The sequence below is a fragment of the Haliotis asinina genome, chromosome 1, assembly GCF_037392515.1.
Source record: "Haliotis asinina isolate JCU_RB_2024 chromosome 1, JCU_Hal_asi_v2, whole genome shotgun sequence".
NCBI lineage: Eukaryota > Metazoa > Mollusca > Gastropoda > Lepetellida > Haliotidae > Haliotis > Haliotis asinina.
The window spans coordinates 45,252,228-45,275,509 of record NC_090280.1 but is presented as its reverse complement, the minus strand read 5'-3'; the positions used below and the strand labels follow the sequence as shown (position 1 = coordinate 45,275,509).

At 40.8% G+C, this 23,282-nt stretch overlaps 1 protein-coding gene across 1 annotated transcript in view; it reads left to right on the top strand.

The window, feature by feature from the left end:
• Positions 1-23,031, top strand: part of LOC137279255 (uncharacterized) — a 42,269-nt gene extending 19,238 nt beyond the window's left edge. Inside the window, exons 2-7 of the mRNA XM_067811762.1 lie at positions 15,115-15,210; positions 15,567-15,903; positions 16,473-16,664; positions 17,324-17,613; positions 18,300-19,054; positions 19,806-23,031. Coding sequence (XP_067667863.1) covers positions 15,115-15,210; positions 15,567-15,903; positions 16,473-16,664; positions 17,324-17,613; positions 18,300-19,054; positions 19,806-20,146 — 2,011 coding nt within the window. The 3' untranslated portion in view covers positions 20,147-23,031. The remainder of the gene's footprint in view (positions 1-15,114; positions 15,211-15,566; positions 15,904-16,472; positions 16,665-17,323; positions 17,614-18,299; positions 19,055-19,805) is intronic.
• The last annotated feature ends 251 nt before the right edge of the window (positions 23,032-23,282 follow it).

Here is a 23,282-nt window from a genome sequence, read left to right as displayed (position 1 = left end):
TCACTTTCTCATTGTCAGACATATCATCGGTTATTGAGTCATAAATCAACCTCTGGTGGAATATTTTAGATAGTATATTATTATCGTTGTTCGAATTGTTTATCATTGTTTCAAGACAATGGGAAAATGTAATGATCGCCACTGTGACATTATCTTGGTACTACCTGAGCTAGGAGGTGTTTCATGACCAATTGTAAAGGTCTTTTAGCGCTTAAATTTCAACACCGGTGGAAGTAATTTGTCAATTCTTCGTCACTGCATAGCGTCGTCAAAGAACGGTACGTTGAGATGATATTGTAGCACGTTGAGATGATGTTGTTTTGTCCAGCATGATGTGGGGTGGATTAAAGGTCAATGGGTTCTCTCGTCACGCCGAAATCCCGGGTTCGATTCCGTATGTGGGAACAATACGTGAAGTCCGTTTCATCCCGTCGTGATATTACTGGAATATTGCCAAAAACGGCGTAAAACCATACTCACTCACTATATGCTGAAGCACTCAATTACCATTTTCAGAGGCCGGTTCTTCGTTGTAAATTGCAAGGAATATATTATTCGCTCCAAATAATCTGCGAGTTAAATAATTTAGAGCGGATGTTGTCTGTATAGTGTGATCACTCGATCGCGAAATTACAATCAGAGAAGGCATTTTCACGAAACGTTATCCAAATCTCAAATTCCTTCTTTAAAAGCAGAACTATTATGTCAACATATAGTTGATTCTAGATGTCTATCAATCGATAATGCGATTTGTATTTATTAACCTTGTGTGTAATTAACCTTAGCATGAAATAACACCGAGATCTGACAAAGCGCCCACTCCTTCTGAACCTACTCTATTGTCTATGACGAACTGACCTCACATGACGTCTGCTCAATGAAGCGAGTCCATCTTGTCGTCTGCTCGTGTCACGTGTTGTCATGGAGGCCCACGGTGAGCTTGTACGCAGATTTCAGTAGTGATTACCAGAAGCGGATTGCGAGGAATAAATCTGGTGAAAAATAGCTGATTACTCCGACAAATCAAGGATCGTGGCAAACATTTATGATGGCGTCCCGATGGACTAGCAGAAAGAAACGACACAGGTCAGTTTGAATGTTCTTGTTAAACAGCGACAACGAGAAAAACGTGCTTTCGTGATTTTAACACGTTACTAAATGTGATCTGAACATATAGTTTAAGTTCTGCCAGGTTGGAACATGTTCGCCTTGGATTGGATTCTAGGTCGGAACGGGACTGATTCGTCAGTTTGCTATGCGAGATTTGTGATGCGTGGTTTAAGAAGTGACAGCCATATTTCTTCAATTCTTGGTTAGTTTATCTTTGAGATATGAATTTTGCTGTTTTGATGTGTCAGTCATGAAGACTTCAGTTCAAGTTCAAGCTGATGGAGCGAGAGAGCCGGAACAAACGCGGAGTATTTTTGCTATCAGTTTGGGCGTAGGATCGAATTGCCAACGATGTTCGAATTTTTCCATTGTGTAGTTTTCCTTTCGTTGAGTTTCGACTCGGTTGAGGCATTGCAACCCTAACTGTTCGTCGATCTCTGAACCTTGTAAGGTTGCCGTTAAACGCCGCTTTTAACAACATTCCAGATATTTTGCAACATTATGCAAATATGTAAGGAATCGGGAATGTGGCAATACACTGGCTGACATTGATCTAAAACATTGTGGTACGATTGCATGCGTCAGCTAAGTAAGGGATTACTCGATGCCGTTTGTCACCTCTTGCTACAGCCATGGCTTATTGTACGGTTCAGTAGTACAAATGTAAAAGAACCTTGCAAGCTCATCTGTATAATACATAAGTGCCTTCGAGTCCCTTCATTGTATATTTCGCCCAATTTCTAAAGCGGATTTTATATTTGTCTGTCTAGATTTAAATATTCATAATTGTTTGAAGTCACAATGTCGTAATATCGCCAATTATCTGTACAATATGACTGTCATCGTGTAAAGTACAAATTATTCCTATGCGTGGAAAACCGTTCTCCTGTTCCACCGTGGGTGTTTTTTTAGAGAATAAATGAATTAAAAAATTATGCCAATGCTTGCATTGTCTCGGAATTGTCTCGAGAAAACTTCCACTAAGAAAAGCTGAACATATCTGAATGGTATTTATTTCAACTGTTGATTTCCAGATGTATCCCAATATAGTCCTTCAAGCGGGTTTTACAAGTTACCGTTGATGATTTGTATGAAAGTATTACATCTAAACTTACACAAACAGGAAAAGACTACTTCTTGAGCAACAAGTATACTTGGTAACTATTTGACGATCATCACCAATATGTTGTCTTGAAGAACATTTACTCGACAAATTAACAAAACATGTCATACTTTCCACAGCTTGATAACAAATGTCGGGTGGTAGAGTAACACGTCGTCTCTGAATATATACAATTTTGATAGTAACATTCAGATTGAAAAGAAGCTCCAGGGAGACTGCAAATTCTGAGGAAATATAGACTTGCTTCATATAGGCTTAAGCATTGTAACGAGGGCTAGACAGAAGGGAAAATATATGGACCGTGAGACAGACTAGTCGAGTGGGTTTATAGTTATGGTATATTTAGTTATGGTATATTTACAATATATACTAGTATTAGGGCTGTGAAAAAACACTGTTTAATTTTTTTCGGTGCTCTAAATTCAGTGTACTCAGGTTATAACGAGCAATGGAATGCAATAATCATTAATCAATAGATTTCAATATTCTGATGTTAAAAAAAGAGTTCAAACTAACATGACAAGATTAGCCAAAATATTATCCGGTACCGGGTGAAATGTGCCGTGTCGAGAACATAAGCAAAAAAACTAATATAATAGTCACAGAAAAACGCAGTAAAAAACCAATTTCACTGTTATGACAGTCCGGAAGAAACGTTACAAAATCATATATTTGCGCCAAAAATTATTATGTGTTTTTCGCATCTTGAGAAGTACACGGGGTTATCATTTACATTAAATAACATTTGGAAAACAAATTGCGTTAAACTACACATAAATATTTACTCGTGAGAATCAAATATCTTTGAGCAAATTCAACGAGGCGAAATATGTTTTGATACAGACGGGCTGGCAAGCATAACCACAGCATACGTAAACAGTGATTGATTTGCTCTAACTTCCTCGATACAATATTGTAGAAACAGTAGCATAATACCCAATCAATCACCCAGATGGAATGTACAAAGAAAGGTAGATTTGCCGTCAAAGTAATGAACAGGTTTACCTTGAGTCTGACAATGGTCATTGTCAATGAAAAGAAGATTACCAGTCCACGGCTAACTTGCAGACTGAGTCTCTTTTGTGTTCCCAGACACCGCTTATGACACACTGGTATTTTTGTGACGTTCAAGGTAATAACGGGAGATTGGACCTGAGAGGCTTACAGAACAATGCAAGGAGTCCCAGCTGATTTTCTTTCTAAAGATTATATTTGACAATTTAGGATTATATAGGATTGTCAGGCTATCAAGACAGGTGGTATTTCTGGGTAAGTGGTGTTGTAGGTTTCTAGGGCGGAGGTAGGGAGAACGTCCATATTTTAGAGAACATACATACTGTCTTGTAAGTGTGGAGTGAGTTTGGTTTTACGCCGTATTTAGCAATATTCCAGCAAACCCTCATGACGGGAACATCCAGAAATGGGCTTCACAATTACATCCATGTAGGAGTCAAACCCAGATGTTCGGGCTGACGAGGGAACGCTTTATCCATTAGACTACCACGTCGCCCCGACTCACTTTAAACTCGTTATTGCGTTAGTCATGTGTTTATCTTGCTTCAGTGTTATACCATTTGCATCTTGAAATCACCTAACCCTACAAACCAGTGATTGATATTATAAGCTTCGATCCTCGCAGTGTGGCCCCGATGTCGCACTATCGACCAAGGTCTCCGTTCACGAAGCACTAAGGTGATCGTAAGTCAATAAAGTAACCGTAGTGCAATGTTAAAGGATCTGACATAAGGTTAACTTTAATAAAGGTTACTTCGTGAAATTAGGCCCATGTCCACCCCGTCCACTAAGTTAAATCTTACGTACACGTTTCCTGGTCTTCTAGCTGATCTGCTAAAGTTGAATCCAGGCAGTGAACTGTCATGTCAAGTCTGCACATTTTGGGTACGGTCCCAGAGCTGTCGGACACGCGGAACACTGTCTCACTGAAAATAGTTACATACGCCTCACACTGTAAGACAACAACGTTCCCTATTCTTGGAGGCAAGCGTCCGAGATATACAAGCTGTTATTTTATTTAATTAAAAGAAGTTTATTCAAATAATAAAAGGAGCGCTGTAACATTTGAAAACTGGTGGCCTCTAAACCAAACCCCGAAAGTCTCAGCATTTGTCATAAGTGTACAAGCACGGTAGGGGCGATGGAGTAGCCGAGAGGTTAAAGCGTTCGCTCGTCAGATCCGGGTTCGATTCCCCCATGGGTACAACGTGTGAATCCCATTCTCGGTGCCCCCCACTCCCTGTGATATTGCTGGAATGGTACTAAAAGCGGCGTAAAACCACACTCACCCACTCACTCAAACACGGTAGAAAGACTTGCTTGAGGATCTTGAAACCTGTTGACCAGAATTGTTTTTTCACTCAAGTCCCAGTTTCCCAGTTTAAACTACAAAGGTGATGTTATATTGAAGAGCACAATGAGCACGTGAGTTTGGTTTTATGCCGCTTTTAGCAATATTTACGTTATTTCCCTATGTGCTGAGGAGGACACGAGAACACACATTGTACCCGGGCCTTCGGCGTGACGAGCGAACGGTTTAACCACTAGACTAGCCCATCGCCCTGTATCATCGTAACTTGCATGTTCTTGCTGTCAGTAATCGGCAAATACCATCCCGTTGTATATCGTGGTCCTACCAGACAATACCAAATCGAGTACATCATACATACATCATAAGCCACGCTACCTTGATGGTATCGCCCACCCCACGTCGAGTATCGTGTTACCCACACATACTAAAACTACATAATACAGACATTGGCATTACTTGAATGAGCAACTAAACAATGTAACTATGTTTTAAGGCCCTAGATCTCGTGTCACGTTTCCGCCGAGGTGTGTGTCTCTTCTCTGGCAGGCTTCGGCTGGCTTGGCTTGATAATCGTTTAACGCCACCCTCAGCAATAATCCAGATATATGGCGGTGGTCCGTAAATACTCGAGTCAGGACCAGACAATCCAGTGATCAACAACATGAGCATCGATCTGCACAAATGGGAACCAATGACATGTGTCAACCAAGTCAGGGAGCCTGACCACCCGACCCCGTTAGTCACCTCTTACGACAAGCATAGTCGCCCTTTTATGGCAAGCATGGGTTGCTGAAGGCCTATTCTACCCCGAGACCTTCACGGGTCATCGACTTCTTTACTGCAATTGGGGTGTAGATACTAACGCCGTTATCAAGCATGTGATGATAACGCCGTTAGTACCCACACCCAAACATCGAACCCACTGTGAAAAAAGAAGTTGACTATCCATAGACCCTGGTCTTCCTTCAGCATGAGCATGGATCTACGCAACAGAAAGCCGATGACATAAGTCAACCAAGTCAGCGAGCCTGATCACCCGATCCCGTTAGTCACCTCTTATGGCAAGCGTTGTTTTCCGACAACTAATTCTAACCCGGAGAGTCGCTCACATAATGGTTTGTGCTGGTATGTCAGCGTTGCCTAGTCTTAAGATTTTAAACGAATTCGACACAACCGCATACACAAATCGAAGAATGTTTAAATGAGGAATAAGGACTGATGCTTTTCCTTGAAACAAGCGTATGATCGACTCATAAAACTTCGACTCTACTGTGCCCTGGGCTCCTACTGGAGATGTGCCTAGTTGGAGTGCTGCCATTGTTTGAAGTGGTATTCTTGAACTAAACGTACCTCACCTTACCTCGCAGGTCAGGGTTCAGGTTTGATCTCCCACCAGGGTTCAATGTGTGACGCATATTTCTTGTGATTCCTGCTGTGATACTGGTGGAATATTGCTACAAATAGAGTGAAGCCAAACTCACTCACTCACTCACTCAAAGTATGAAGAGGAAGACCGTCATCCATCTTTCCGACAAAGAGGGAGACAAGAGACGGTAAACTTCAGTTTTCCCCCTTGCCTCGGGAAAAGTGCCACACGACGTGGGTCACCTGTGTTACTCTTCCAACTTGACTCTTTGAATAGAAAGTTTTTAGCAGAAATTCACAATTTTAATTTTTGCGTTACGAAAGCAGTTTCTATCATTCCCTTCAAATGTTAGAAATGTTAGGACGGGCGGATCACGGGTTGTACAAATGTATTTTGACCAGCTTTATCACAGGAAGGGATCTGGAGCTGAAAGCACAATACAAAACGTTTCTCCGTGAGGATTTGTACGTACGTGACTGGTCAAGATGAGGCGTGACAAAACATATCAACGTCCAGCGGGTCTCGTGTCTTTCTTTGGCATTGTATTCACATGGTCAGGCATCAAATATGTTCACCGATATCGAGAATTATACACAAGAAATTCTTGAAACCAGTAGCATTCGAAATCGTTGCATACCATCTCCAGTCAGGGAAGATGGACATGTGGACAGAAATCTCGGCATGAACACATAAGGTGAATCACGCGCCATTGTAAGATTTTTCATGTTTCCTGCGAATGGGATAGAAAGGACTTATATGAGTGATTAGTTACGTTTAGGACACCGCTGATAAGACACACGGACAGTCCGCGATCAGATTCCATTTTCCCGTATTCTTTATTCCTTGAATATATCAATAAATGAAATAATACAAAGAAAAGTGTGCTAAATGCTTTTTACACTTGCACAGTTATACGAGGGAGACGTCAGCTTGATCTTTCTTTATCAGACTCAACATTAAATAGAAAAATGTTTCCGAAACAAACTGACTCGAAGTGTATCAAAATATATTTTAAAGACCATTAATTTACCAAATGATGTACATTTAAAAGTCCTTGAAATGATGTACGTGATAGTGAATGAATTTGTGTTTGTCCTACTCTTACATATGTGTTTCAACCGCTCCCTGCCTGGCTGGCTGAGGGCCACAAACAAAACTGCGGACGACTAGCCCTTCTCTAGCGGTTTTGGTTTCAGCATTCCGAGTGAGTGAGTTTGGTTTTACGCCGCTTTCAGCAATATTGACTAGACTACTTCACCGCTCCTTTGCATTCTGAAGAACCATCGACCCATCACTTCTCCTGTGAACTGAAATCATAAACGTCAGTGTTACTATTCATCAAAGCTAATAAAAGGTTGATTTAAAATTATGTTGGCAAAAGATATTTTCTTTGGAAATAATTAATGTTCATGGTCTTTTCTCTGTAATTTAAGATGTGGAAAGTCGATGCAAAAATACCGTTGATTATCATTTGTCATTATCCAACAAATACTTGCTTGGTGGGGCCATTTCAAGAGTAAGGTGGTCCGACGCAGTGATATCGTTTTCCCTGGATCATCAGGGCCCACTTGCACTAATGGATTTTAACGACACAACGACAATCTTAGGTATGTTTAGAGCACGCGAGTTACGCGTTTCAGCGCTAGAACATTTGCGCATGTGGGATCTTAATTCGTAGTTAATGTATGGACGTTAAGATCATCGTAGCGTAAAGAGTGCTTGTGCAAGAAGGACAATAAGTTACGATCGTCGTAGATCTAAGAACTTTTGTGCCAGTGGGACTTGTGGGACTTCAAATCTTGGTTAACGTATGGAACGTATGATCATCGTAGAGCTAATAACGCTTTTAAAACGTGGTCCATGTACCCGTTCGACAAAGTGGTCGTAACGCTTCTGTAATCTGAAATTCATTACGTAAACACAGCCTTCCGACGGTCGTAGTGCTACATCGCGATCATACGTGGCGTTAACGTAAGTAGGTGTCACCAAATACGATGTATTGGCCCAGATGTTCCCAGTCGTGGAACTTGATCTTTTACAATAGTACCCGTATGTGTTTTAATCACGCACTAATTAAGAGTTTAATATTAGATATGTACGACATATACACTGCGTTGAACACAACCCAGAGTGTGTGGGTCGGTATTAACAAAGAGTGTTCTCGAAATAAAAGACCATCAGTAACTAATCCCTTAAAGTACGTCATACGTGGACGCAAGACTTTGTACGGTACAACATAATCGCCAGGATTACTATGTTCGTGGAATTCATTTGGGTATGGCATTTGTAATATGAGCGCTGATCGTATTACACTAGGCTGCCGTTCAGGTCTGTTGTAGGTGTGAAATGGCAATCAGTTTACCAGTCATCCTGTGTGGTGGCTTGTATTGTACTCAATTGTATTGCATTGTAACATTGTATGGCGAAACCCACCAGGGATGGGGGAATATGCTATCACGCCTTTTAACGTTATAATGCAGAGATATAGTCCACGTCACGATTATTTTTTAAATTGTCTGCAGCCGAAACGATGGGAGACAATTTATGTTTAATTTATCAGTCTGAATAACGCATTTCTGTATGTGATGATAAATAATATGATGGCCTCTAAGAGTAGCATGACTATTCACAGTTGAATCTGTGTATCAAAATATACTTTCATTCCCGCTCTGCGTATAGCATTGGTGAGACCCGAATACATGAAATACTTTTATCAAGAAAACGCTTATAAAGAACTAACGGATATAAGGAACTGTGTTTTGGTCCCGGTAGCTTGCTTATGTCATTTAAAATGCATAGAAGAAAACCTTGACTACAGTAAGGGCGACAGGGTTTCGTGCTTGTTGAAACACAGATTGGTCATGCCGACGACCTGCATTAAATTCCACAAATAGGTACAGTCTATTTGCGGTGTCCTTCGCTGTGATGGTACGGTGTAAAAAACATACTCACTCACTGTTGCTGAAATACAGCCAAACGCAGCGTAAAAATAAACTCAATTACGAACTCAGTTAAGTGGTTCTTTGAGGTATTTATACCAGTATAACTGTATCCTGTAAATGGAACTCAGCTTTCCGAAATTGCAGGATTGCTTAAATGTATATTGAGCGAAACAAATACAGAAACAAGGGAAAATTCAAGCGTTCCTTTAATATATTTCAGTGTTCACCACCAGCTTTGTACAGCTCTGTGGGGGGAAATGTGAGAATACATACAGGAACACTGTTGTGAAGTGGTGTTCCCTTATTTGTTTTCCTCAGTATATTTCAGAAAGTCACTGACCGGGTTCCTCGACAAAGAATTGGCAGAGGATTGTAGCCGTAATAGTAATCACATTTGCAATCGCCTCTATAGTCTTATAGGGCTAAAAGTCATGTAACATATGTTAAACTGTTAAAGCTAATTTGACCTGCATTGATGTGTAATTAGGCCACTTGATATCAACAACCGTAATGACAATAAAAAAGTCGATCCATAAGAGATTAGAAATGGGCAACATTATATCAGAATATGGTTGCATAACCTAGTCTGTATTATAACGCAATGTCCTTTGTGACAGTTATGCAAAACAAAGTGTCGTGCATGCGCATGTAATGCCTGATATGCAAAGGAAAATCGGTTTTGATTGGTTAGTTCTCATACTAACACCTTGTCACATAGGTGCGAATGGTTTATTGCCGACTTGGACATTTTTACGGTCGCATGGATGGTTGTATAGATACGGAATAACAGAGGGGTCAAAGGTGAAACGTTAATGGTAAGTGGTGCAAATGTTTGACAAGACTTGTCTATCACAGATATATATCAGATTTAAATTCTCGACGTCTTCAGATACGTGAGTCTCTTTAATGGAAATGATGGCCCTGCTGGTGGGAACATGCCCAGTCTAAGAAACTGACCTTCAGTACACAGTGTCATTTGGAAAGTGGTCAAATGTATTCATACGTTATGTTTGGGATTACTCTTTCTCAATAAAGTACAGATTCTACTGCATTTGTTGGGTCCGGTCCCATCCGGGATTCAAACTCACAGACTCAGGCACCTAATCATCAGCGCACAAAGTCAGCCGCCCAACCTGCTCAGCCATCGCGACTTCCACATAAATGGATGTCTGACTCTCAGGTTCGAATTCCAACTCATACCCAACAAAAATACTAGAATCTGTACTTTACTGAGCAAGTGTAATCCCAAATGTAACATATGTTAAATCGATCTTATTGTAATGGCTTCGCAGGATGGCATGAACAATCGCAATTACATTTGCAGTAGGATTCGAGTCTCTAGTATCTAAGTTAAGGAGTAAAATACGAAACATGGGGATCGAGTGATCAAAATGGGTCACTTGGCTGATTGCGTGTCATCGTGCCCCGGTGCTCATGCTGTTAATCACTGACATTTTGCTGATTTCCAAAACAAGGGTTATCAAGTATATAACTATACTGTATATTCGGTGGGTGAGTTATCAGTTTTATGTGTAATTATGTGATTTTGATTCTAATGACGATGCTACCCCATGGGTCTCAATTTATTTAGATTTTTACGATTTAAAGGAATGCCAGTTTTGCTCGCACCTAGCCTTCCTTGAATGTTGGAAGAAAACGTAAAACAAAGTTCATTAATAATTTTAGGGTTCTTGTCAAACAAAACATACAGTTGAATAGTCAGTGATTTATGACACTGGCCGTGTATGTCTATTACGTATTATAAGTTTTGGTAGTCACACTGAGTATACACTGTTTGATGTCGTGGTTGTCTGCTATAGTAAACAATGGCATCATGATGTCAGGGCTAAAGCGGGCTGAAAGGGGCGGGGCTTCTTAACATTCCATTTGAGGGGTAAACCGACGCGTTTGAGCGCTATGCCACTGTGGTCACGTCGAAAGAGTGAGTGAGTGAGTGAGTGAGTGAGTGAGTGAGTGAGTGAGTGAGTGAGTGAGTGAGTGAGTGAGTGAGTGAGTGAGTGAGTGAGTGAGTGAGTAGGGATTCACCCCGCTTTTAGGAACATTCCAGCAACCTCAAGGCAGGCGACACCAGAAATGAGCTTCACAAATTGTACTAATGTTAACTGGGAATCGAACACGGGTCTTCGGCGTGAGGAACTAACGCTATAACCACTAGGCTAGCGGTTACTTTCACTTTGGCATATCACGCCGAAGGTCCCGGTTCGATTCCCCACATGGGTTCAATGTGTGTAGCCCATTTCTGGTGTCCTCCGTGTTGTTACTGGGATGATGCCTGATGCATTACACACTCCCTCATTAGTTATCGACCGATTCTAGCTTATTATTACTTTTAAAACATATCGTTTTTGCAATAATAACCGAGTACCCCAGCGCCTTAAACGACTTCTCCACTCGCACCCAAATGTTAGATTATCTCGTTTTCACAATATAGTTACTTCGTTGAATAATAATTCGAATGGTTCATTCGAAAGAAAGTCATGTGGTAATTGTACTACTACTTTTTTCATTTAAATATCTTTAGTTTACAGAGACGCGGTCCTTACCTGTCAGAATCTTGTGAATGCTGAAACCTTGGATCTATTCTTACCCTACCCAGAGTATTTCACTGTTCCTTTGCGAGTGGTTTCCGCCGACACGTGACCGAAAGACTCGCATAATGCGTTACCACAGTCCCTGTGTGTTTTGTGTAAACAAACAAACCATTAGATATAATTACATATACCGCAATACGCATTCAGCATTTACTCAAACAAACCCTCCAGCCACGAATCACGATTGCGCTTAAACATCGCTGTGAATTACATTTTGGTAAACGGCCTCACCAAGCTAAGATTTCAAAGACGCCTCTCAACACTTTATGCACACGTTTGAAGTGTGTGGTGAATGTGAAATTTTAAAACGTCCATAGTCAAATATGTGAGATGTGTTGAACAGGACATTGCACTTAATATTGAATGAATAATTGCCCGGATGAAGGTCTATCAGAGATGTGTAAAACAATATTTTATTCCTTAAATAAATTACTGCTTTTGGGCTTAATGTGCAAACAAAAACTGCATTTTCCGTAAATAGTAGAGCAAAGGTGTTCGTGAAGGCGTAATTAATGTTATTTTTGTTCATTATGACATTAATAGAATGAAAGAAGTGTTTTATGTTTTTAATATCATTTTTGCAATAAGCACAAGAGCTCATTGGAGGTGAATTCGTAGACCTGCCTGTTGCACGTGGAACAGGCCCTTTGCAAGGGCATATTACTCTTGAAACTCTTTTATGAAATACATATTGTGGGGCAATTTTGTATGTAGACAGTCCATACAACATACCCAAATGAACAACGTAAAAGACACCGATATCAAATCTGAAATTGTTAACAAATATTAATTTTGCAATTTTATATACCAAATGGAAGCTCTAACAAAACTATTATATAATGTAATATTTCACGTATAGGGAGAAGTCCGAGTAACACTCCATTCCTTGAAATAATGGAGTTGAGGCGGCGGGGAGCCGAGTCACATTATTTGTAAGGAATGGAGAGTTAGCCGGATATTACTTTACCTACATTATATTACAAGTATTTGGAATATTTCTGTTCTCAAAAGTAAATGTCAAAATGACAAAATGTCGCCATTGATTTGAAACTGGTACACATCGCTCCATCCCTGAAATGTGTAAGGAGAGAGCAAACAATGGACTGACGTGACAAATGTAACCTTATTCTCGGGTGTCAGTTCTTGAAAGCAATGCATACTGAATAAGCATTTACAATAAATCTAACATATGTTTAGGAATACCTTCGTGAGATTTCTTCCTTTGTCAGATGAATCAAGTTGGAAAATGATAGAATCTGGTTGTGCTTGTGCTGTTTCTAATATTATGTGTCTACAGACTCTCAATTAACGTTAGTACCCCTGTGTGCATTTAAAAAGGGACTGTATTGGTTATGGTCTGGCTTATGTCAAATAAATCCAAAACAGTTGCTCGTAAAACAAGACCCTTTTGTTGCCCTTGGCAAAAGTTTCGATGTTTTTGTTGAAAAGGTATACAATGTATTTGTAAAGTAATCTAAATATTAAATGCATATTTACATTATCCTATAAAAAAATCAGAAAATAATATCTCACATAAATCAAATATGGGCAGATAGTTGTTTGTATCAAAATTGCTCGAGGATATATTTTGGAAAATTTTGTATGGATGACAAAAATATATGAGATGTGTCCTATATATGGTTCATAAATGTGTAAAATATATGTTAATAATTTGATTTATTAATAGAGTATATATAACAGGAGAGCCTTGGTTAACTAGCTGTCGCTGACAAAATATATATCAAATATGGTTTTCAACAGAATAGAGGCCATGCGTGCTCTTGGCGAGTATACACCTTTCGCAGTAGGTTTTTCTTTCTCTGTTCTGAGGGGCTGTTTGGGTAGCCTAATAGTTAAAACGTTTGCTCGTCACGGGGAAGACCCGGGTTCTATTCCCCAACATGGGTACATTGTTTGAAGCCCATTTTTGGTGTCCCTTGCCTTGATATTGCTGAAATATTGCGAAAAGCGGCGTAAAACTCACTCACTCTTTGTGTTGAACATTTCTTGAATCTATGTACCTTTCTTCAATTCCCTCAATGTATTAGACAAAAATACATTAACTACTTATGAACAGTAAATAACTGCAGTTCAAAGCCCCCGTGTAATCCAGAGTGAGTGAGTGAGTGAGTGAGTTGGGATTTATGCCGCTTTTAGCAATATTCCAGTAATACCACGGGGTGTTCGATTCCCCACATGGGTACAATGTGTAAAGCCCATTTCTGCTATCTGCCGTCTTGGTATTGCTGGAATATTACTAAAGGCGACCTAAACCCATACTCTCTCTTAGTCAACTTAGTAGACAGTATGTATGTTCTCGAAAATGTGGACGTTGTCTGACAAAGGTTTGCGGTATGCTCGGGCACCTATACCTGATGGTATCTGGAGGCTCACAGGCATAGAAGGAATTACCAAGTCAACTTACTCATCAAGAAAACAGACCCGTGGAACAGGGAGTGTACCGTATGTAATTCGATTATGAGAACTTTTCGGTCTCTCAACAAAGGTTTTAAGACCCTCTGACATTTACACGTGATTTATAAGCCCGCTACGTCAGAGAGTGGACACACTGCACAGAGGCCACGAGGGTCTTCTCAGATAGACACAAAGGAGTGAATGAAGCGTATCTTCAAACACGACTGAATATCTCAACTTGACATGTTTACGTAGAATTGATTGGCTTCGATCTTGAAATAGTTGGTGCATTGGTCAGAGGAGACTGTTAGCTGTATATAAATCGCTTTTTGTTGAGTGTTGTAGGTTAGTCACCCAACACGCAGGATCGGCGGTAGGTTAGCGAAAGAACATATGTATGTGTGTCTATAGTCGGTATGTCCCGTGTACAGAAGATAGTGGCAACATGCTGTGTTAAACCACCCGGATCTGTTACCTCTATTTGTCTTTCCGCTTCAGGTATTCCACTTTCTGTTTAGATTGCTGTTATCAGAGCTTCTTTTATCTACAGGGAATATATTTTGAAGTTCTGATTGATCAAATATGCATGAAGGCGTTAAATTACAATGGAGCAGGCATTTGAGTCTTGGTGCGGATATGAAAAATATTTTATTTTCGTTCTCAATACAACATCCCTGAATAGCAAGCGCCGTGTTCGAAGTTGTGACAATCTTTTAGTTAAGTGACCACCATTTCATTACTAGAGTTAGCGATGTGCTAGTCTATTCCTTAAAATGTGTTTTGCTAACTACAGTAGTGAAATGGTCCGTGCAGTAAACAGCGCCTAGAAGGAACTTACATATATAACGAGCTGACTCTTTATAGCCCGGCCGCTTGCTGTATGTTTGTGTCGGTTTAATCATAAGAGATTATATTTTTGTACATGCAAGTATTGATATAACACTCTGTATAACATGGATATTGCCCGACCTTATTAAGAACACTTAACTATGGCCCTGCAGTGAGCGTCACCCGTTATGAAATACTGCGTAACAACCACGATTAATCCTTTGGAAAGAGACTATCATAAACTATTTGGACTTGACAATCCAGTGGTCGATATCATGATCGTTGATCCACTCTGTCGCGGTAAGATGACTCGCCATTGTACATGTTGTCGCACTCGACGACCCTATCCATTATCTAAGGCATCTAGTGCTAATTATTGACATATATTTCAGGTCAAGGTCACCGACTTCTGACGTCATCATGAGGAAGGAAAACACGTGGAATGTTTCCGTGGCAACAGAACACCCGGACATGACGGAAGAGGCAAAGTGAGTTTTGAACTTCTTTCCAGCTTGTCAGTGTGTCTCGATCACGCCCTTCCGTGTATTCACCATGGTATTGTCAGTTTTTGATGATTGGATATTACTGATTTTTTTTAAACAATACATCTGTATATTTATATTGTTAAAAAACTAAACTCTTTAAAGTTAGGGTCAGAAATAGGGTTAGGTGTCAGAGTTAAGATCATGGGTCAAAGAAAGGGTTAATGTAAGTTTTAGGGTTTAGATGGGATTTGCTTTGACCGTGAATTTACGTCGACGTGGAACCTCTTAAATTTATTGCAGCTACCCAAAACAAATGTTGTTCTGCTTGGGTATTAAAATATGTTTATTCTTATTCACAGTCTTAAAACGACCTACGGGCCAGGAAAGAAAGGTGGTAACTTTGCACTTCCGCTTGGCGCCAAGATTTCAATACCAGATGGAGTATTCAGTAAAAAAGACAGTATCACATGCCAGGTGGCGCCACCTTCTGGAAGATGGCGCCACTTACCAGAGCTGCCCCATAGTGAGCATATGGCGAGCGAGATATTCATCTTGTCATCCTCCGTACATCCTTTGAAGAAGTCCGTTATTGTTCAGCTGCCATACTACCACGTTGACCTTGAACATAACGAGCTCAATGTCAAGGGCAGGTGGAAGGACGAGGCAGAGTGGGTGGACATTGGTTTTCTCAAGAAGGTAAATATATCTGATGATATTACCACATCAGCAGTTTCAAAGGTGGTGAGACCCTAAGCATAACGTGGCCAAAATGAATACAGTCTGAATTTTCTTTTGAGCACACCACGTGTTACAGAGTAGCTACGCCGAGGTAGACAAGCATGATAGAAGTTTCAGTTTGAACGGGTGTCCGATTGCTGTCTAAAAATAGCAGTTGACCTCGTTTCATCCTTAAATAACTCCATACAATGTGGGTTTTCTTCCAATATGTATGTCTGATTTGCTGACATGCATGGACAAACTACAGATTTGGAATTGTTTACAATATTGGTGAAAGAGAAAACATTCAGGTCTCAGAGGCGTTACTTTGCTTCTTTTTGACGTCCACTATTAGCATATCTGTTATTTTAAAGATTTTTACATTTTCCCATAAACAGATGACCATTACAGTGGTCTATTTCTACTGCGATATTCTCTGAGTGAATTGTTAATATGAGCTTAAGACAATCACGAATTTTAAAAGACCATGGATAAACATATTCTACGATATCTTCAGTGTATATAAACAACATTGTGTCACCTTCAAGGAGGACAGCAGCATGCCGTCGGTCGAGCTGGAGATAGCCCGTCTGGGGGTATTTGTGGTCACCTTCACCCCCAAGAGAGAGATGTTCCCGGTGTCCCCCCAGGGCTGTCTGTACAACGCCAGGCTCAACAGGCACATCAGCGTCAGGTTCCCCAAGAAGTCCATTGACACCAACATGCACTGTTCCATACAAGTAAGACAATGGCTTTCAGAAGAGCATTATCCTTGCGCCTGGTTCCCATGCATATCCTTGTTAGAATTGATCTTCAGTAACCCATGATTGTCATAAGAGGCGACTAACGGAATAGGGTGGTCAGGCTCGCTGACTTGGTTTGCAAATGTCGTCGTATCCTATTTGAGCAGTGGGATGTTCATGCTGTTGATCACTGTATTGACGTATTTACAGACCTCCGCCATATAGCTCAAACATTGCTGAGTGCGGCGTCAAGGAACAAACCAACCAACCAGTCACCATTGCATCCAGTGCTTGGTGTGCTGTAAAGAGTTCCTGTAAAGCTTGGGTGCCGGATTATAATGTGTTGTATACCGCTGGTGTGTAGTTAACACTTTGACGTCCTTTGACATAAAAGGGTCGATGGCGCAGCCTAGTAGTTAAAACATTCGTTGGTCATGTCGAAGATATGGGTACAATTCCTCAAACATGCCACATAATGTATAGAAAAAAAACTACAGATGTAGGGCACACGTTCGGAACATAACTTGCTCAGCGAATTCTGTCGCCGGTGACGACTAAATTGTTGCACCTGTTGGACCATCAAAATATGTATGCAGTAGCAAAGGCAGTTGTCACTTATTGCAATACTTACCCCATGTTCCCTTTGCTCCCTCCAGATAACTCCGATACCAGCTGATAAATTAGCGTTCTCTAAAAGCAATTTCCCCGTGGACTGCGGAGAGCTTTTGAGAGCTACAGAGTTTGTAGACATCACGACCACAATTCCTTGCAACTTTCGGCGGCCAGTGACAGTTAAACTTCCGCTTCCGGCTGGTGTCGAAGTCGAGAATGACAACGGTTCCGACATCGCCGTGGTTGTCAAGACTGACGAGGGCTGGAGCGTTGTTGACAGCAACTATAAGTTCTCTCGAACAACCGTCACTTGTGATGTGAAGACACTGTCAAGGTAAGGGAATGTAGGGAGACAGTGAGTGAGTCCGTTGTGTTTTAATCCTCTTGAAGGATTCCAAAAAACAATGACCATAAATGTGAAAAATAATCATTAGAAAAATAATCCTTTAACGCTATCCAGAAATATTCAAACCGCCATCGTTGGAAAAGAAATGATTACTTATCGTATATATTTTCGCTTTGCAAAAACACAGACAATATGGCCCCACTCGCATGTCCCTGGTGTACATATGAAAACATAAAATGTTTGCTGTTCAGTGGGGTTTCTTTCAGGATAGACCCAGGCATGATAAAATGGCATGGTCTGGTGAACCAGACAAAAGTCTGTGACGTTATGAAAAAATAAAACCGCAATGATTCTCAGTTGCACATGTAAGTGTAGTGTAGCGGTTAAAATGGAAATATGTATAATATAAAATCATGGAAACGAATAAGGGAACACATGAAAGTACAAACGTTTCTTTAATTTTTTCCCAGGTTTCTTCACAAGCTTTATATTGTGTAATTCTGGACACGAATAAAGGAACACTTGTACTTTCATGTGTTCCCTTATTCGTTTCCATGAGTATGCTGTTTCGCACTTGTACATATTCATTGCCTGTATTACTTATGGTTATAGAGTGTCAAGATAAAACTCCACATTACACTTTTTCACAATATCCTTTAATATTTCACATTCAGGTTCTGTGTTTGCCAGTCTAAACCAGACCGGAAACAGAAAATGAAGGACGCGATTCCGATATTGGATGGGCGCAGTAACAAGGAAAAAGGGGAGGTAACAATGTTCTTGTCTCTAAAGGAGAAATCATGGATGGGTGTTATAGAATGTTTCCCAGAATTCAAAACCGATGTGAGAACAAACGCCCGATCGTCGGTCGGATTCCAGCATATAGTGAAACAAGATGCTCCCAAAGAAACAGAACAGCGGTTTACCTCCCGGAGGCGACCCCCGCCGCCGAAACAATACAAAGAAAAAGAGATAGACGGATTTGAGATCTACGACGGCTGTAAGTGGGAAATTGAAGTGAGCGGTGACATAAAAGTGAGCGGAGAAAGTGATTATTTCGATAATAACCAGTTGCAATTCTTTAGAAACTTACCCGAGAGTTATAGAAGGTTTGTTCTAGAACCTCGGACTAACGAGGAGCGAGCTTTACAGGGTGTTATAAACTTAGTGCCTGTTGGTGTAGAGGAACAGAAGACCAGGGAGCGTTTGTCCTTCACATTCAAATTTGAAGTTGATGAGGAAAAGGTCAAGGCCTACTTCAAACCAGATGAACCGGAACCGGAACCCGAGCCAGAGAAACCAACTGTTACCTTTGATCTTCCTTTGGAACCAATCAAAGAAGAGCGACCCCCTCCTCCAGTGAAAGTGCGTACGTTCTCGGCCAGTGCTCTCGAGAGGTTGACGCGACCAATCCGACCCAACAAGATCCGTAAGTGTTCCTTCTTTATTTATCAGCAGAGTTTTGAATATAATTGATTTTCCATCAATCAGATCGAATAATAGATGATGGAAGGAAAAATAAGAATTAGTGTGAATTCCATTGGGTATACTGTCAACCCTTCAAACGAGAGCTGGATCAAGATCTGCAAAGCCTTGGTAATTTACGACCTTTCGTAACCACGTACTTTAATGTGGGCTTACAAATGTCGTAGAACTACGAACGTTTTGCTGATTGGATTGTCTTGTTCTAGACGACTAGTGTGTTTTATTTCCCTATTGATGCCACGCTAAATAATATTCCAGCATGTGAGAATGGTCGTGAATAATCGTGTCCCAAAAAGACATTACAATGGTTGATGTCATGAGCTACGATTTAAACAATTTGAATACGATGAGATTACATGAACTAAGTGAGCGAGTCGTACACATCGTCCGGACGACATGCATGGGTTACTGAAGCCCGCTTCCATCCCAGACCTTGACTAGTATTCTGACCAACCTTTCATACCTTAGATGGGTATAGTGTCTCTTGGTCATCAGAGCGGTGGTGTAGCCTCGTAAAAGGGTTAGCTGGCCATGCCGAAGATAAGGAGTCGAGTCTCTATATGGATACAATGTTACAATGTGTAAAGCCAATTGCAGGTGCCCCCACTGTGATATTGCCGGAATATTGCCCAAAAGTGGCGTAAAACCAAACTCACTCACTGTTTGCCTTCATGTCTATGTTTATGTACTTTCAGCTGAGAAGGAGTCACGTGTCCTAACAGGAAGAAGCTTGATGAACATCGCACGTGTCGTCCCGGAAGGCCTAACCCTGGCCGTTCACCTTGACCTTCCGGATAGCACAATCACAGGCCTGGGCTTCGACGCCATCAGTAACGGCCTAGGCATGGCCGACGTCACGTACAAAATTTTACTTTACTGGAAACGCCGCCTAAAAGACAAACGTAATGGTGCAGTTGCGGAGTTGACAGAAGCTCTTCGCGACATGGGAAGATCCGAAGTTGCGGACACAGTTCAGGAGATGCACGACCTGAACAAGGAAATAGGCCCAGACTGCTTCCACCTCATCATGCAGTGACGTCGTTAAGGGGAGATAATCTAGTAGCAGCCATACAGGGTTTTTAGTTATTTATGTCATGGGTTCAACAAAAAGGGGACCGAATTTGAGATTGTGGGTCACTTGCGAATGTTCCAGACTGGACTGGGAAGATAATCAGCTGTTCGTCGCGTCGTATACATATCAATGGCTGTAGCGTTGGTGTCCTATAAAATTTTAATTACGATCATTCTCCCACAAGACAGTTGGAGTTTGCAACTATATTCAGTATCAGCCCCACTCTGCTTACTTAATTTAAGGACATTTTAGCCTAAATGATTATCGAATTGTCGAGACTTTGAAAGTATGCACAAACGCTACCACCGAATCCGTGTTAACACTGCTGTGGTGCGAGATGTAGAATCAGAATACACAGAGTATTTCACAGTACACTTCCATCGTAACGTCATATGCATATATCTATTCGTTTTTCCATCTACTATGAATCATAAAAAATGGTCTCGATTGTGTGGATCAGGAGAAGTGTTTTCGTGAATTGATTTGCAGGGTGTTTCATATTGTCAAATGTATAAATGCTGATCGAATTTTAATGTGGCGTGGAAATTACAGATATGTCTTGTCAAACTGTTATTGTGCAGAGCATCACCAAAGAATATATTTCCAGGTGATGTAACGATCACTGTTTGTGTCTGCTGTTCACGGCCATGTAACATATACATGACAGGAACATCAGTTATGGATACACTTATTTATTCATATGTTATGGGGGGGGGGTCCTTTCGACTCGCCAGAAACTTATGCTTGTGGGTTAATCACCCCGATCATGTTTGTAGGTTTGTGAACACCATTCGCTTGTTTGTGAGTTTCACTAAAGTGGCAGAGGGCGCTTTACGTCAGCATAAAGCTGACTGGCCATTACATAACTAAGATATTGTTGCTACAGTTGGGGTGATTTTACTGGAATATTGCTAAAGGCGACGTTAAGCCGTATTCCCTCATTCACTAATCACTGTACCAACTCATTGTTTTCATAACGAATATCTGAGCGAAAGGTCAAGGGAACTCTGTTGCATATGGTTATGCCTTGGTCTATGATATATGACACGTTGACATACGATGTTATAAAGTGTGCTTGAGGGAGACCTTGAGCGTGATTTGATACATAGCTTCGTATGTATTCCCTGTGTGTTCAACCGCAAGTCATTATAGTCACTAAACGTACGATATCAGCACAGTCATATGACATTTGATGTCAGATGATACGTCATTTCATCACATGATCGTGTGGATGGGTAGCCACGTTGGTCACACGTTCGCTCACTTCAGGGAATGTACATGTACGAGTCCTCACTTGAATATAATTTTTGGAGTCCATCTAATTACTGGTGTCCGCAGTGAAACCGGCGTAAAACCATTATCACGTGACGTGACTTAGTGAGTGAGTTGGGTTTTACGTCGCTTTTAGCATTATTCCAGCAGTATCACGGTGGGGGCACCAGAAATGGGCTTCGCATATTGTACCCAAGAGGGGAATCGAACTCGGGTGTTCGGTGTGACGACGAGCGAACGTTTTAACCACTAGGCTACTACACTTCCACTATGTGACTTAGCGGTCATCACCTATATATGTGTACGATCATGTACGTCGGTCAGTCTTTGTGATCACTGACACGTTTTATTGATATGCTTGTGATATATGTATCTCTCTGTGATAATACTTTGAAAAGATTATTTCTCGTTTCGAATTTTATGCTGGCTTCGGCCAATCATAGCTTCTTGCAGCAAGCAGGCTGTGTTCCGAGAGATGGTCTGCTAACTGATCAAGGTTCGATCCTACAATCCTACGGTATTCTGAGTTCGAATCGGTGCAGTCGTATTCAATATGATCCATGGTTTGCACCTCATTAACTCTGCTAGTGGTGACGCTCGGGTGGTAAATGTTAAGGACATTGCGGCTTTCGTCCTCGGCCCTGATCGAGCTGAAACACTCTTGGATAGCGACCAGTTATCGCCATATTTTAGCGGCATTTAAGTACTCTGTCGTTCGTTGAATTAATGAAACAGAATTAATGGTGATACTTAATTAGCTATTCATATATGTGCCCACTCACTATATGTCATATCTGTCCGCTCACTTCCGCCAGTCATGTTTTTATATAATGATGGAACCGGGAATCATGGCCGTATAAATAGACGTCTTCTCACAGCTGACTGCAACTGTTATCGCCATTTCGAATTTCTCATGCCATTCGTGAAATAATATATATTTATATCATACAGTAACCTCGAATAATTGATTGTGTGACCATTTGAGTGTTAGTAGATTGATATGGAATGAAACAGTTGTGACTTGTGTTCATGAACTTGCTATTATGTGGGTCGTGGGACATCCCGACTTAGCTTAAAAAGATTTATAGGGTTCATAAGTTTATCTGTAATTGTTCTCTTGTGTTACTTGCGGAGAGGCATTTTGTTTTCCTGTCCGTTATTGTTGTCAAATACCGTGGTTGGAAATATCGGCATTGCAACTGACCGTCACTGCGGTCATACAACACTGATGTATTGGCGATAACTGGTACACGGCGATAACCGCTCGCTAGCCAGTACTAAAAATGGAGTTAAACTAGTGTCTAAGCTGACATATTGCCGCTTGGTCATTAAAACTCTTGACATGGTACACATGTACCATCGCAAATAATATTTTATGGCGGAGTTCATGTCGAGCTGTGCAGCCTATACAGTTTATTAGGTAGTTCGTTGTCCCTAACATTGACGGAAAAACATTGGAGTCGAGGAGACATGTTCATATTAACGGGTTAAATTAATATTTTCATGAAAAAGTACTGTATTTTCTTGTACTTACTTCAAGACTATGATAGACTGCAAATAAAATATATTTTTACAAACCAATACAGCCTGATGTTCTAAATAAGCATAAACGACTTCGGTTTTTTTTTTAAATCTTGAAGGCGTAACTTGTCACAATAGAAAATTAGGAAAGCTGGGCAGTTTTGGGTCTACTATTAGAGGAATGAGTGTTTAGTTTTACGCCGCATCCAGTAATACTTTAGCAATATGGTGACTATCAGGTCTGTAAATAATCAGGTCTGGACCAGACAATCGAGTGATGACGTGAACATCGAACTATGCATTTGGG